General features: G+C 52.0%; 1 protein-coding gene and 1 long non-coding RNA gene across 2 annotated transcripts; one reads left to right on the forward strand and one right to left on the reverse strand.

Annotated features, from left to right (window-relative positions):
- Nucleotides 1–342: 342 nt before the first annotated feature.
- On the reverse strand, nucleotides 343–13,221 carry LOC135324630 (uncharacterized). Its single transcript, XR_010385937.1, has 4 exons — nucleotides 12,204–13,221; nucleotides 4,889–5,261; nucleotides 2,194–2,321; nucleotides 343–893 (listed from the first exon to the last, which is right to left on the reverse strand). It is a non-coding gene; the product is annotated as an uncharacterized LOC135324630 (long non-coding RNA).
- Nucleotides 11,126–15,347, forward strand: LOC135324629 (cyclin-dependent kinase 4 inhibitor B-like). The gene is made up of 2 exons (XM_064501277.1): nucleotides 11,126–11,667; nucleotides 13,332–15,347. Exons 1-2 carry the CDS (start codon nucleotides 11,470–11,472, stop codon nucleotides 13,641–13,643), a joined length of 510 nt encoding a protein of 169 aa, XP_064357347.1. The 5' UTR covers nucleotides 11,126–11,469; the 3' UTR covers nucleotides 13,644–15,347.
- The last annotated feature ends 928 nt before the right edge of the window (nucleotides 15,348–16,275 follow it).

The raw sequence follows: 16,275 nt of genomic DNA on the forward strand, positions 1-16,275 counted from the left end.
GCCGAGGGGCGGAGGCTCTGAGGCAGGCCCAGCGCGCGCTCCCGCCGTGGGGGTCGCGTCTGGCGGCCCCTTGTTATGGACTTTCGCAATGAAAATGGAAGGCACAGCCGCTCTTCCGGCAGGGAAGGGAAGTGCGGCTGCCGGCTCCCCCGAGGCGGGTGCGAGAGAGGGCAGCAGGTGGAAGGTGGGACACCCTGTTTATCATCCCAGATAAAAAAAGAGTAAAAAGAATAAAGGTCATTAGGCAGCTAAAAGAATGCACTTGAAAAATGCTGGTGGCCTCGAAACCTGCTGTACCCAATGGAAACTGTGAAACTATTAAATAAAATCAGACCCAGAAAGTAAAAAATTGAAATTTTAATATTAATAACTGTTTGGCGAGCACGGAGAAGCCTAATTCTGCCACCACGTAGTCTGCCCTCTCTCCCAGGAGGGGAGAGATGATGCACCCATCAGCCCCGCCAGCAGCAGTCACGTGTCCTCTTGGGCTGGAGCAGGCTGTGCGCTTCCGTGTCTGCTGCACTCACCTCCTGTCTCCACAGCCTCCGCAGTCAGGAGCCACAGAGAATATTTCGATTCTGCTTCTAATCCCATAAAAAGTGCTACCTCATTGCTTTCAGGTGTTATGCACAGATTAGTGCAAATTCACTACACAACGTATTTCAGTACTACAGCGAGCTGTTGTCTCACAGCAGCCATTTTAACCATTTCACCACAGTCCTCCTATCTCTGTGTTTGCAGATCTTGATTCTTATTCCTGGTGCTTGAATACAGCTGTTAAAAATGTTTTCGGGGTAACGAGGAAGAGGAAAAAAGGTAAGCAGACATATTGTATTTATTATTAAAGGCCTTATTTATACAGCACGTAGAGCAGGGGTCTTCTTGGCTGTCACCTGTAAGCAACACCACAGATTTAATTAATAGCATGTGAAGCTAGGATGGCCATAGGTCATGACACCGACATGTGTGTCATACAGACATATATATAATCAGAAAGTGTAAAAGATAAAGTTAAGATGATAAGGAGCAATTCTCCAAGTGTTCCAAGACCTGTTTAGTTTCTAAGTGCTGTTAATCATTTTAAGATCTTCTAAATTTTGTTTTCGAAAACCAAATAAAACTTTCCTAATCAGAAACCCTCTCCATTCAACTGAACAGACAGAGAAACTATGTCCAGATATGGAGGAAATCACATCCCTCAAAAATGCCACCGGCCAGCAGAGCCACTCCAGGCGGCCCAGCTGGCAGCCCGACTGCCCCTGCCTGCGGGCAGACACCTGGGTTTTCTGCCTCCTCTTCAGCAGGGACGCTGCTTCAGAGCTGAACCAGGATGGCTATTGCAAAAGTGATGAGAGAAGAAATGACAAGGAGGCTTAGGCTGTGGGACTAAATGATGTGCCTCTGCAAACGGGGCTGTTCTGCCAGCTGCAGAAACACTGTTACTCGTCAGTGAGCAGTCAGCCTTGGACCTGCACCTCAAATTACGAAATTTTGCTGGGGGAACTACAGAAGAAAGACTCCTGAGCTGTAAATTGGTAGACTTTGAAGGGATCAAGCAAGATGTGGGGTATGATCAGGCAGATGTGCTAAGGCAGTACATGCTGAGGATCAATGTGAGATTACACACAGTCTGGATGATGGACACAGCAGCAATCAGTAACTGAAAGAAAAATTAGCGAGCTTAGCAATTAGCAGTTGCAAATAATAATTACAATTTTTTATAGAATTAGGTGTTTTCCATCACATCTCACTCCTGTATAAAGCCTTGAAGAAGATATGTAAAACTTTATAGGCATCTGCAAGACAGTTAGAGCTACCTGAGTCTACAGGAATGCTATCTAATGTGCATGTCTGCTACTACAGGTGAGCACTGTGCCATTCCAACAGCAGCAGAAAGGGAAACACCTGTGTTTCCTAGGCAGTAGCCTCTTTTGTGAATATGTAACTTGAAAACAAACACATTCCTGAATGTGTTTGGTAGCAACCATCATATGCTGTCCCAAAAAAACAAGACAGCATGTGATAACTCGTTGGAGCATAGGGCAGCTTGCACTGCAGCATCAGCAGGTGCAATGAGAGCAGCTGATTAGCCATATCTGACCTCCACATGAAGGCAGCCACCCCCTGCCACTGCTGAGGACGGGCTTCCACCGCTGCAGGAAAGCAATAAGGGACTCAGAAGCTGTGCCTTACCCTGAGACAGGATGCCACTGATCAGCTGTTCAGCAACACAAATCGCTCGAACATCTTTTGTTCGTAGATGTGATCCGTGCGGAGTGCCAAACCTCTAATTTCTCCCCACTTTGAGTGCAGTTTGTGGTCTGTAGCCAGGAAAAACAGCTTTAGTGGGATGAGTTTAACAATAGATAGCCACGCTATAAGGTGATTGCTACATCTAATTAAAGCTAATTATTAAATGAAAGTGTATTGTAATTCAGCAGGGTGAGAACGGAGGCTGGGCAGGTAACTGGTTTTTAAGAGAGTATCTTAAGATTGCAATGATCTCAGTAAGGAATCTGCTTCACATATCACGCAATAGATAGAATCTTCAACATCATGGTGCCACTTCCACAGTTATAAAACTATACTGGTTGATGATAGAGATGATTTAACCCATCTTTCTAAACAGGCTTGTTCTTCTGAATAGTCTTATCAAAGTTTTTGTAGGAAACATTGCATATATATGAAATTTAGAACAAGTGTGATAGAAATTTAACATGCCTTACTATTCAAATGAAAAGGTCATCTGCCAAAATTTTAATGACAGAAATGTTAACAGTTTATCTAGTCTAGCAAGACAAGAATAAATTACAGATAGCAGAGATCTCTTCAGATAGAAACAATTTCATTCTAAACCATCTCTTAACATGCTCCTTTTATCCCTCAAGGCCATCTCAGCTGTACATATGCTGTAAAATATCTTGTTCTGCTGGATGAGATCATGTTTGTATTATTTAAAATACTAGAGTGGCTGCATTGCCAAATTATAAATTTGAAGTTATTTTAAAACATTCATCGTCAACATATCCTGATTTTGCCAAGCCTGTCTTAAAACATTTGACATGCTTATTGTTTCATCTACTCATATTTCATTGACCCTTTGACAGATTATAAAGTAAATCACTTCCATTACTCCATTTACAGAAAACATCTGTGTTCTCATTTAAAAATAAACCAATAGTATCTCAGGCCCACTCTCATGTGTTTTAGAAACCATCAGGATATCAAGGTAGACATCTCTTCACCAAGAGGTGTTTCCTTGCTCATCCCTGACTATGATAACTAAAAACAATAAAAGTTTTCATGATCTGATTTTGTTTCTAGGGACTCTTGTGTGGATGGATGTATTTTTTCATTGAGGATTAAAATGTTTTTGTACATGTTAGACCAGATTTGATTGCCTGATTAGGCTTATTTTATTAGGAGATACAAAGACTTCCATCCCCAGCTATGTCTACAAACCTAATCATAACACTGTCATCCTCTACAATTATTTAAGCAGAAAGGAGTCTTACCAATAAGACAGGACATTTTAACTGTGTCCAGAAAGTTAGTAAGGACATGGTCTAGATCACCCAGCATGAAACATCACTAAAACCAATGTGGTGTCCAGAGTGGGACAAAGTCAGGTCTTAGATGTGTAGAGATGACTTTACAGTGCCCGATTCATTCAGCATAGACACTCTGGAGTAAAGATGAGCCCTACAAAGCACATGAACAGATACTGCATCCATAGTACGCATTCAATATTTTACTCTGCCTTATTTTGCTTGCGTAGACATTTTGTGAACAAGCTAACTGGAGCACAGGGCTCATCAGGAAGACTACTGTAGGCAAGACTGTAGAATAACAAAGGCCCTCAAATGCCAAGCACCATCCCACAATTAATCATACAGAAACAGTAAATGCCTTAAATTAAATCTACTGCTTTCCCTTCCCCCAGTGTTTTGGCTTCGATTCAGTCTCCGACTCAAAACTCATCTCTCTGCCCTTCCCTCTGCCTCCAAGGCTGCCTGTTGTTAGTGTTGGCAGCATACCCTGCAGCTATAGTACACATTTTTAACATACTTTTTGAGAAAGAAAGAAAGAGCAAAATTAGTCCATGCTCAGAAGGGGACAGCAAGATGAACAGAAACTAAAACTTTGCATTATGCTTTCTTCTCTCTATGTCTTCCCTTCTACAACAGAAACCTCTGCTTTGGCCTCCCTAGCCTTCAGTTTTGACTAAAGATGTCTGCTAAGTCTCCACAGCTGTGTTCTGCCTCCTAGCCACTGCAAAGAGGCTTTGAATGACAGACAGCAAAAGGCAAAGTCAGCGGGTAGACTCTTTTTTGATGTTTTCAAGACACGATGGAAAGCTACTTTCCAACGAAAAGAATGCAGACTTGCTTTTCAGAACATCCATCTCTTTCTTTGGAAGGCTGTACAAAGCTGGGAGAATGAAGCACGTTATGGCATGCCAAGAGGCAAGGAACTAGAAGTTCAATATGTGAAAAGAAACTGCCAGAGCAATTAAAAATCTTATTTTGGTTTTCAGCTAAACACTCACTTAGTTCCAGCACTTAGTGTATGTTTCAGAGAAAGGATGCTGTGGTTAAGGTCAAACTATTGCTCCACAGCTGTGATCAGTTTTCGAGTACTCTGGTGTTGCCAGTCTGGGGGGTGATATTATCCTATTTCTTGTGTTTTAATAGTCTCAGTTTCTGGACTTACAGAATTAGATTTTTTAAAAAAAAAAAAGTTAGCTTACTACAGTGTGTTTTAAAATCTGAACTTAGGAACTGATATAAATAATAGACAAACTAAGTATGACCAAAATATTTGTGTTTTAAGATGTGATAATTCAAAGCATGTTTTATGATCATGCACAACTTGGGCTTGACAATACCTGGACTAACAGTCTACAGATCTTTGCATTCTCAGTAGTCTGCCAGCCAGCTTGGGAAGATCAGGTTTGGTAGTCCTAATGATTAATTTTCAAGGTGATCTACAAAGGTAAGTGGGCTAGAGGGAAAGAAAACTCCTGGTGCTTCTCTTCTTATAAAGCCATGGACTTTACAAAAGCAGGACAAAACTAATTTAATTCAAACTATTTGCAGGTCAGCTTTAAAAAAATGCTTTGGCCTTCCTGCCACATTTCTTATTCAAAGGTAGGGCAGGTGCAGCCTGCTCTCTCTCCTCAGCCACCAAGTGAAAAATCCAGAAACATTCACTGAATTCTCAGCTAGCAAAACTCTCTCTGCAATCAGCTGATGAGATGTCTGAAAAAAAAAATTGAAGAAAACAATTAGTCCTTGGCATCCGTGGGCTCAGAGAAATCAAAATTTCATATTCAAACATTTCTAGGTGTCGAAATGAAGTGCTAAAGTGCATCCCTTTGGAATAATTCACATTCATGTGACCATGAGTTGACTCTATATCTAGAAAATATTTTACTTCTTTCCCTATGGAGATACAAATACCTAGGCGTACTGATATAGCTGTTGATAACAATAACTTAATACAAGATTAAACCAGGCTGGTTAAACTGTAGATCCCCAACAGATCCTTATATGCAGCTAAATGCTAGTAGAAATCAGCAGCTTTTAGCAGCTGAACTTGGCTACAGTACACTTAATTAAAAGCATCATGTTACTGATTCTCCAAGTCAATCTGATATATACACTAAAACTTAGCAGAAGAGTTGTCATTAACAGTATAAATCTATGTATGCGTACCTGAGGACTGTATTCAATGTTTAACTGAAGACCTGCTCAGTGTAAATCTTTTCACTTTTTTTTATGTGATGCAATGTCATACTCGCCGATTGTGGAAGATGCCTGACATATGCATGTATGAAGCACTGTTTAACTCTCAATTTTCATGTTACCTGACTCTCTCTCTGCTTTAGGCACTCAGAAGATGAGAGTGCCCTGCAATTACAGAGTGCAAAGCCCATGAACAAGGCACACAGTAGCATTTAGCATTTGACTTTATATATTGCAAGCACAACAAACATCCTTCCCTCCCACAAACCCATCAGCACAATCCTTACATGTAAAAGTAAGTGAGTCACAGAGATGAAGTAACTTGCTCAGGACCACACTATAGCTACATGGTGAGACGTTGAGCATAACTGCTTAGTCTCCAAGTCATTCTGCTACATGGACAACACAAAAACAAGCTGATGGTGTGTTAGATTTTCTTAACTGGAGAATATATCCTGTGTTCTGCATACCTGTCTTCCTCTGTAGTCAGCTAAACCTGACGGCATATAGAAAAAAAATCAAAAACCTAGATCCAGATAGCACATTTCCTAATGCTATGGTTCATCAGCATTTCCATACTACCAATCACAGGAAAAAGAAAGAGAATCTCATTGGGCCATCTGTAGGTCATGGAAATTATTTCTGGTGGAACAAAACTAAAAACTTTATAGCAAAACCAAAAATAGCTTACAAGGAGACAGTCCACTAGCCATAGTATCAGAATCCACATCTCCATGTGCTTATGCGTCTCTGACTTACGGAAGTCATTGATTTGTTTGCTAATTTGAGTGCTCCCTGCATCACCAATGGAGCTATTCTGGGAGAACGGTTAGTCAAAGAGCCCTGAGAAAGCAAACGGCATATCCAACATGGTAACCAAATATGAGAACAAGTTTTAAGGTCTTCTTCACATTCACTAAGAATGACTGAGCGCATCAACAGCCCATCACAAACACAGCTAGGTAGATAGCCACAAAATGGCTAGAAGTGTGTCTCTCTGGTGTTTGAGAGAATGCATAAAGAACAACTGGGGGGGGGGGGGGGAAGAGTGAGTTCCATAATCGTGTCAATGCTATTAAAAAGAGACAAAATTAATTTGAGTCAGTGTTTATACTGCCACCTGAAAGAAAGCCAAATCCCACATGTGCATCCTTTCTGATCTTTGACTGGCTATTTGCATATGTATGTAGATCCATGACAAGGAATGCTGAATCACTGGTACTGTCTATCTTTCTGCCCCTGCCCAGCAATAACCCTGAATCTCAGTGGTATGTTTTGATCAGTCAGGAAGTGTGAGTCAGCAGCAACCACAGCTCTCAGGCCTCAGTCCGGTTCCCTTCCTCTTTTCCAGCGAGAGGGACCCAGCTGAGGAAAGAAGAGGACACCCTACTGCAAACATATCTCCCTAAAGGGTGCGAGCTGGAAGGAAATAAATCTGTGACAAACCTGATGTTTTGCCAGACTAGGCAGAGGAAATCAAGGAAGAAAAAGTCAGATTCCTCCTTATTGAGATGAAGTTTCTCCAATATCAGCACACACTACCCAAGGGAAGTACTGAACACTAACCTCCTATTTAAAGGCAAGCAGGCTCCCACAGCTGACCTGTCACTGCTGCTGGTGGCAGTCCATAGGAGGAGTGACCTGGGAGCTGCTGATGTTCGGACACTGCCACTCTTGCAGTAGCATGATCACCTAAGAATCACAGCTTGAGGATTTTGAACCCGTTTTCTTCTTTTGTTGGTGCTTGTTTGTTTTGCTTTGCTTTGCTTCAAAACCTTACCACTGTATCCCCAAATATTTCTGCTATCCCACGTTACTCTGCTCTTCTCAGGAGATATCTGTGGTGCTTTCCAACAGGGGTTGATGACATTTATTCTCCGCACTGAAGGCAGTAACATAACTGACAATTGTAATTCTTACAAGCACCAACACTTACTTAATTAGGACATGGTATATTAAGCTTATCCTGCAGGTTAATATCACTTTTTCGGGTTTTTCAAAATCTAAATCTCCTTAAGCTAGACTAAATTTTATTATGGCACTGAGTTGTTTGCTCTAATTGTAAAACAATGCTTTGGAAGAAGTTTGATTTCTCTTCGGTCAAATCAGTGAAAACTGTGAACATTTGCTGTGAGTAACTTTTTCCTTTGTGGTAAGCTGCTTTTGAGTAATATTGAACTGATTACACATTATACATACTAACAATTATCTTCTTGAATCTTTCAACAGTTCTCTTTTTTCCATTTGACTGTAAATATTGGTATTATTGCAGTCCTTGCAAAGTACATCTGGTTGCCGTGGCGTTTGTGTTTAATTGGCATTTTGTCAGTGTTTTTATGCATATTTAATATGCTTGCAGTATATGTTTCTAATACAGTTATGAAAGGCATGATGCATCCCTAAATTATTGTTTTAAGGTCGTTATTGCACAACCGATCTTTGCACAATTAACTTTGGAACCGGAAGAAATCACTTTGAACTGTGTGAAAGCCTTAAAACCTATCACTGATTGGACAGTGAAACTGTCCTTCAACCAGCAGCAAGCATATTCAAAGCAGAAGGAAAACAATGTCTGTGACTTCAACTCCAAAGCCAAGGAGTTTTCACTTGAAATATCGTATTTTCTGTCGTTGCTGGGTTTTTGCTTTTTTGGCCTGGAGAATCTGTGAATTTGCTTGGGCAGCTTCTTTAAGTGTTTTAGCCTGTGGTGGGTTTTTTTTTTTTTCTTCTTTCTGAAAGTGTGGTGGTTTTGAACTTCTGAAAAAAATCAGGAAACAGCCCTTACTCACATTTGTGTATGCTCGGACAAAGTTGCTTCTTGAGATTTATGTGAAATGCCAGCCTCTTTTGAAAGTAATAGAAAAGAAGATTTTTTTGTTTTTATTTACCTTACTTACACAGCCTTTGAGTAACAAATGACTTAAACAAATGAGTGGAAAGCTTCTCTTCTTTAGACACCACGTTCATGCTTTTCGTTAATGAAAAAACGTGTCCTGCTTAAAATATTCACACAGTTCGAGGAAACATGGGCTGATTCTTATGACCTTTGAATACAGTGTCCACAACAAAGACCCTTCAAAATTCATTTTCCCATTGCTTCTGCTTTCCTGTAACTGAGAATCAGGCTCAGTATACTGCATCCACTGAATTGATTCTGTCATGCTGCTGTTCACTCCAGCTTCTGCTAAAACTGGTTCCTAGTCTTTTTAAGACTTACCTGTACTTGAGGTTTTCCTTTGCACAGTGGTCTATATACCAGGGTGTACAAATTTAACTCTTCCTTTTGTTTTCTCTTTAACTACACAGCTCTGAAATACCTCTATTTTCTCATTTCTATGCCAGCCAGCACTTCAGTAGCAAACTAACTATTAACGAAAGAGTAAACCAGAACATTAGGAAACTGCTGAACTATATATAAATGCTCAATTATTTAGCCAGAAGCAAGTTTTTATATCATGAGGCACTTTATTGTGAATGGAACTTCACTCATTTCTATATACTTGCATATAAAAATGCAAAATATACTATAACATAGTCAGTGTGAGTGAAGGAGCAGAATTTGGTTCTAGACTGATGAAATTACAGGAGCATGCCAAGCACTGCAAATAAAACCAGAAACAAACTTAACACTTCACACAGACCAAGTAGCATTCTTCTGTTTGCTACTGGCGGAAATTGTCAGCACCATCCATTACTGAACAGAGAGGTTTCTTAATAGCATGGCTATGCCTTGCTGAAGTACTAGGCCAAGAAAATAATTTCATTATTTGATAATATGTACTAATTATTTTGAATAAGGATGTAGGTAAACAAGCGGGCATCATGAATGGTAAATGACTGAAAAACACAGAATGCCTATATAGAGTAGAATTAGCATTGCAAATTTCCCAAGAGGATGAGCTTAGAGAGACAATGTATCCTAAGACAGACACGTAGGTGTATTAAGGTGATGAAATAGGTCAGTATCATGACCTGTCAACAGAAGCAAGGGCACTTTTATCTAGCTCCTATTTCCTCTGAATATTTGTACAGTACCAAGCACAACGAGACCTAAGAAATCGTGAATTCTCTTTGTAACACAAACACTCCATTTATTCGTGAGCACGGTGAGACTTACAAAGCCAGGCAAGATTTGCAGCACAAGCATTCAGTTTATTTGTCATTACAGCCAGCTTACCAGTGACTAAAATTTGCCCAGCAGCACCGGTATCAACACACTAACTCTGTGCTCCAGCGAGGGCTGTTTCTGCTTTCCGCTCCTCCGCGTTTTCCCCCCGCAGAACTTCCACCGAAAAGGCGGCGGCCAACGCAGCGAGGCCCGTGGGAGCGGAGGCAGGCGGGAGCGAGCGGCGTCTCCGCGCGGTCCCACGCGCGGTCCGCGGCGGCGCTCCGCCCACGCCGCCAGGGTGGCGCCAGCCCGCGCGGGGCCCCGTGGGCTGCCGCCCGCCCCGTCGGACGCTGCGCGCCGCCGCGCGGGGAGCTGTCCCTGGTGCTGCCGCCCCCCCGCCGCCGCGCCCGCCCCCCGCCCCGCCCCGCCGCGCCGCGCCGCGCCGCTGCCCGCCCCGAGCAGCGCGGATCGGGGACGCGCCGCCGCAGCCGGGCGCGCGTGTGCTCCGCGCGTTGAAGGCCCGGGGGGCGGGCGGGCAGCACCCCCGAGCTGCCCGGGGGGGTCGGAGCCGCGCGCGCGTTGCGACGCAGGAGAGGGCAACTCGCCCGTTCTCCCCGGCTTCGTCCGCGGGAGAGGTTCAAGGTCGCAGCCCGGCTTTTAAAAACAGCTGACTCAGGCGGGAGGCGGAGGCCTCGCAGATGCGTTTCTGGCGCGGCCGCAGGCTCCCCGCGGCTCTGCACGCCGCCTCCCGCCGCGCGGTTGTGCGGCCCCCGCTCCGAGGAGCACGGGACGGGGACGGGGACGGGGACGGGGACGGGGACGGGGACGGGAGGGAAGCGCGGACACCGCCTGCCCCCGAGCCGGCGGGGCGGGGGCGCGGCAGGGACAGCGCCGCTCTGCGGGGGCGCCGGGCGGGACGGCGGGCCGAGCTCCCCACGGCCACCTCGCGCCGCCCCGCCGCCTCCGCGCCCGCGGCCCGGGAAGGGAGAGAAGGAAAAAAGGTGGGAAAGGGGGGGGGGGAGGGAAAAAAAGCGGGGGGAAGAAAAAGGGGCAACGGGCTGAACAGAAACGCCGACGCCGGCCGCGCTCAAGGCACCCGGCGCCAGCCCCGGGCAGCGGCGCCCGGCCAGCGGCGCGGCCCCTTCCACGCGCAGAACGCTGACGGTCGCGGCGGCCCACGCGCGGAACGCTCGCCGCCGTGGCGCCCCGGGACCGGGTGAGCCCCCCCCCCCCCCCAGCCGCGGCGCATGCGCGGGCGGGCCGCGCCGCCCTGCCCCGGCAGCGCCGGGCGTCCGCGTCCCCCCGCGTCCCCGGCGGCGAGCGCGCGCGTGGCCGCGGCACGGGCGTCCGGGCCGGGCGGGGCGCGGCGGGGCGGCGCGGCGCGGCGGGGCGGCACCAGCCGCGCGGAGAAAACAGCCCCGGGCGCCGCGGCGGCACTCGCGCCCGCGCAGGTGGAGGCGGCTCCCGGCGGCGGCGCAGCCAGGGCCGCTCGGCGGCGGGGGCCGGCGGCGCTGCCCGCGGGCGAGGCCGGCCGGGCGCCCCCATGGGCTGGGCGTCCCGCGCGGGCCGCGATCGGCAGTGCCCGGCGCCGCGGGACGGCGGAGCGGCGGCCGCATGGCTCCGCCGTGCCCGGCCGCCGACCGACGCGAGGCGGCGCGGCCGCGGCGGGGCGCGGCGCGGCGGGCGGGGAGCGCGGTGGCGGACGAGCTGGCCAACGCGGCCGCCCGCGGCGACCTGCAGCGCGTGAGGGAGCTGCTGGACGGCGCGGCGGACCCCAACGCCGTCAACTCCTACGGCCGGACCCCCATCCAGGTAGGGCGGCCGCGGCCCGAGGGCCCGAGCATCCCCGCAGCCCGGCGGCGGCCAGCGCCCCCGCTCCGCACCCGCGCGCCGAGGCCGGGGCCGCCCCCGCGGGCGGCGGGCGGCGGGGCGGGCGGCCGGGCAGCGCGGCGCTCCCGCGAGGGCAGCGCGGCGCCGAGGCTCCGGCCGGCGGAGGGGCCGGGGCCGGGGCAGGCGCAGGTGGCCGCGCCGCGGCGGCGCCCGCAGCGACGCCGGGCCGCGGGGCCGGGGCCGCTCCGGGGGGCTGCGGCCGCCCCCGCGCCGGCGGACGGCGGTGCCCTGCCGCTGTCGAGGCGGCGCGGGGAAGCAGCGCTCCAGCCCGCTCGGAAAGGCGAAGGTCTGTCACGGCCGCATCAGAGAAGTTTTAGTTTTAGCAACCCTAGACTGTATTTTAACCAGCTGAGATGGTATGACTCAAAACCGAGAGCTTTAATGCTCATCTCCCCATAAACGCGTAAGAAAAAAAATAACGAGTCACCTTTTCAGAAAGAATTAGCCTTCTGTCGTACCTTGTCTTCTGCTTTATACACCTTTCTTCCCGAGTTTCTCACGCACCGAATTTCTTCGCTCACCTTCGCTCACCTTCGCGGACCCTCACGAGCAGAAACGTGCGGGTGCAGCAGTCTTCCCCACAGAGCACTCCGGGTGGGCGGCTAGCACTGTCCGCAGGGTCAGCGTGCCCCGTCCACAGACGCGTGATCGCGTTGCAACGTGTGGTGCCTGCAGGAATACTAGAAACTAGATTTACACAGCTAAGGAAATTTCCGGAGCGGTTCTAGCCAGCTTCGTTTCAAGTTTTCAAAACAAAACGAAACTGGAATAATCCCAGAGGCTGAGCTTAAGATATGCGGCCAGTGTTTGTAAAAGTCTCTTCTATACAACGTCAGTGCAGTGTTTCACGCGAAATACGCGTACGACGCTGTCTTCCGACATGTTTTTTTCTGCACCTTTGTGCAGCGCGTATTGAGACTGCGCTAGAGGCTCCGCAGGCTGCGCTGGGAAGGACCCAGCTTAGGAGGCAGCTATTGCCAGCAAGAGGCTCCTAGGCGTGGCGGGGCCGTGGCGGCGGCGGGGCTGGGGCTACAGCTGCGTTTTGAACCGCTCCGGGGGCAAAGGGGAGGCGGGACCCGCCGTACGCTCACATGCCCCTGCCGAGCAGCCCGGGCAGAAGCCTCCGGAGTAAGAGCTGGACCGCGGCGGTGTCCCGGACGGCTCCTCGGCGCGGCCGGCCCCATCGGGGCATCGCGGCAGCCTCCCCGTTAAAAGCAGTCTCGGAATCGCCCCCGGCTTTGGGCGGGGGGGGGGGGGGGGCGGTTTTAGAGGAAAGATCCCGTTTCTCCCTCTGCCCCGCGCCTCTCCCCGCGCACCGCCGCCGCGGGCCGCTCCGCCCCCGTCCGCCCCGTCCCACCTGCGCCGCCGGGTCCCGCAGGGCGGAGGGAAGAGGGTTCCCGCGGCCGCGGAGCGCTTCCGCGGGCCCCGCGGCGCTTCGCGGCTCGGCCCGGGCCCCCTCGGCGGTTCCGCCGCCGCGGGGGGAAGCGGAGCCTGCGCGGGCCCGGCCTGCCCCGACGGGTCCGCGGCCCGCGGAGCCGCCTCCGCGCGGCGCGGCTGACGGCGGCTGACGGCGTCTCTCCCCGCAGGTGATGATGCTGGGCAGCCCGCGGCTGGCCGAGCTGCTGCTGCAGCGCGGAGCCGACCCCAACCGCGCCGACCCGCGCACCGGCTGCTTCCCGGCGCACGACGCGGCCCGCGCCGGCTTCCTGGACACGCTGGCGGCGCTGCACCGCGCCGGGGCGCGCCTCGACCTGCCCGACGGCCGCGGCCGCCTCCCCCTCGACGTGGCGGCGGGGGGCCCGCACGGCCCCGTGGGCCGCTACCTCCGCCGCCCCCCGCCGCCCCCCGCCGCGCCCGCCCGCAGCCCCCCGCGCGGACCCCCCGACGCCGGCCCCTAACTTGCTGCCCGCGCCCCGCTCCCGAGGCCGTCGGGGCGGGTAGCGCCGCCCGGGCGGGACCCCCAGGGCGCCCTTCCCCACGCGGACGCGCCGCGGAGCAGCGCAGAGGGCGTGTTTCACGCTGGGCGCTTTGCACCTGCCCGCGCCGGCTTGCCGCCACGCTACGCGCCCCTCTGCGCGCCCCTCTCGGGCCAGAGTCCGGACACGATGAAGAAACCAACGCGAAGGAAACGCCCGCGGACGACGCAAAACCCCCCTCGTGCCGTCTGGGCGCTCTGGGCGCTCTGCGCCCCGCAGGTCGCCCGAGGGGGCGGCGGGAAGCCGGGCCCTCCGCCGGGAGGGGCGGGAGAGGCTGGGGGCTCTGCTGGGCCCGACCCGGCTGCTCCCGACCTGGTTTTGGTTTAAGCTAACTCGGACTCACGGCGCTAAGCCCGATCGCTGTCTCTTCCTAGCAAAACCGGCTGGGACAGCGGGGAATTAAAGCTTCCTGGTGCGATCGCGGCTTTCGCAAGTACCTTCTCAAAACCACGTAAAAGGCTGTGCATGTCTGTGCATGGGCCCGTGGCGCATCCGTGGCTCGTCTCACAAAGGCAGTGTTAGTAAACATGGGACCTGGAAGGAGAAAATAAGGCATAATGTGCGTCTCTGCAAGCCCGAGATCGCCCTCGCTCGAAGCGAAGGGCGTTTTAGCAACTTAGCAGGTGACCTTCCCCGAGTTAATTGAAGTTTAACAATATTTTCGAAAGAAATCGTGACGGTTACAAAACGAGGGCTTCGCGGCGCCGAAAATTAAAAATTGGACGTCGAAACTTAGCCCCAGGGTTTCCTCGGGCTGCTCCGATGCGGCACATTTGGCCAAGAAGAAATCAAGGCAGAAAGCAACGACTGCGTCGCAAGGACTGCGCTCCCGGGGCGGGGGGGCCTTTGCTTTCCCCTCTGATCGTTTCAGACCTGGTGCATATTTCACCGGCTGCCCCGGCATGAGGAAGCTGGGAGCTGGCTCAGAGAAGGCAACAAGCCACGGGAAAGTCCTCCCCCGCCCCCGGCAGCCCCCGGCGAGACCTGCCTCCCGCATCGCCCCTGCGGTGCGGCCGCGCTCCGGCCCCCAGGCCGCGGCGGGGAGAGGAGGCGCCCGGGCGGGCAGGACGGCGAGAAACGAAGTAAAGACCGCGTCTGCAGCCCGGGCGGCGGGAGCTGCTGCCGGAGGAGCAGGAAACCCCGGCGAGGCAGAGCGAGCGCGGAGGACGGGGCCGCCGGAGCTTGCATCCCTCTGCGTTACCGCTTCTAACGCGTTAGGGGCAGGGAAAGGGAGGCGGGGGGGGGGGGGGGGGGCACAGACAGCGCCCTCGTTTTACTCCGCGGGCTAAACCCCAAGCGCTTTGCAGGGCCAGCCGTGGGGAACGAAAGGGAAAAAAACTGCTTTTCGATCCGCATCCTCGGTCTTCGACTACAGTACTTGATATTTCCTACATAAACAATAATATCATATGCTATTATAATATTTAACTTATTATAATATATGATTTATTATAATATAATTTGTTGCCGTGCTGGTATGATTATTTCACGAAAGCTGGTAATCTCTATACACGTATGGTTATGCCGTTTATATATGCAATGCATATAGGTAAGACATACAGAATATGTATTTATGTAAAATGTATTAAGTATAATTATGTATTAAAAATATCTGCTTATCGATTACTTCGTGTAATATGCTTTTGCTTAATTAGAAGCACATCGTACGCTTGTAGAATAAGCATAACACGTTAATTACATGTACGTATTCAGTATAAGCATTCTCAGGGCGTAAAAAGGTGTGTTCATACAGGGATTGCCCACCCCCACAGCACGCAGGGTGACAGCACTTTGCGAAACTGCGCTCGTGCTGCCGTTGCAGGCGGCGCGGCCGTGGCAGAGCCCGGGGCGAGAGCGGGGCAGGAGCCGAGTCCCATCCCGCGGCCGGCGGGGCCGGGCCGGGCGCTGAGCGGGGGCCGAGCTGGGGGGGGGTCAGGCGGGGATCCCTGCGCTGAAAGGTCGTTTTTGCCAGGCTGCGGAGATAATCCGATTTCACCCCCGAGCATTCCCATCACAGCGTACGAAATAATAATTTTACGGAGTAAAATGGTAATAGTAGCGGTAACACCGCTGATGAGGACGCACCAAATCGGCAGGAAAACAGCCCGGGCAGAGCGCTGCCCTCGCACCCCGCGGAGCCGCACCCCGCGCTGCCACCAGCGCGCTCGGCGCAGCGGCCCGGTCCCCCGCCCGGCCCGGACCGCCGGGGGACTCACCCGGGGAGGGGAGGGTCCCGGGTCCCGGGTCCCGGCCCGGCCCGCTCCGGCCCAGCGCCCCGCGAGGGGCTTCCCGCGCCCCGTGCTTCACCGTGGCATCGGCGTCGGCTCCGGGGCTCGGGGTCCCCCCTGAAAGCGAGCACGGCAACAACCGGCAGCAGCCAACAGCCGCAGAAACAAACCTCCCCAGAGAGCCCCAAAGCCGCCGGGCGCAGGGCGGCCGGTCCCCCGCAGTTTCACCCTGGAGGGAGTTTCGCAGACCCGGCTTCGCGCTGCCACGAGCAGCAGCGGCACCAAGGCGCGGCGCGGCAGGGCTGTGCGCGCCCCGGGGGGGGGGA

Source organism: Dromaius novaehollandiae, chromosome Z, assembly GCF_036370855.1.
Source record: "Dromaius novaehollandiae isolate bDroNov1 chromosome Z, bDroNov1.hap1, whole genome shotgun sequence".
NCBI classification, from domain to species: Eukaryota; Metazoa; Chordata; class Aves; order Casuariiformes; family Dromaiidae; genus Dromaius; species Dromaius novaehollandiae.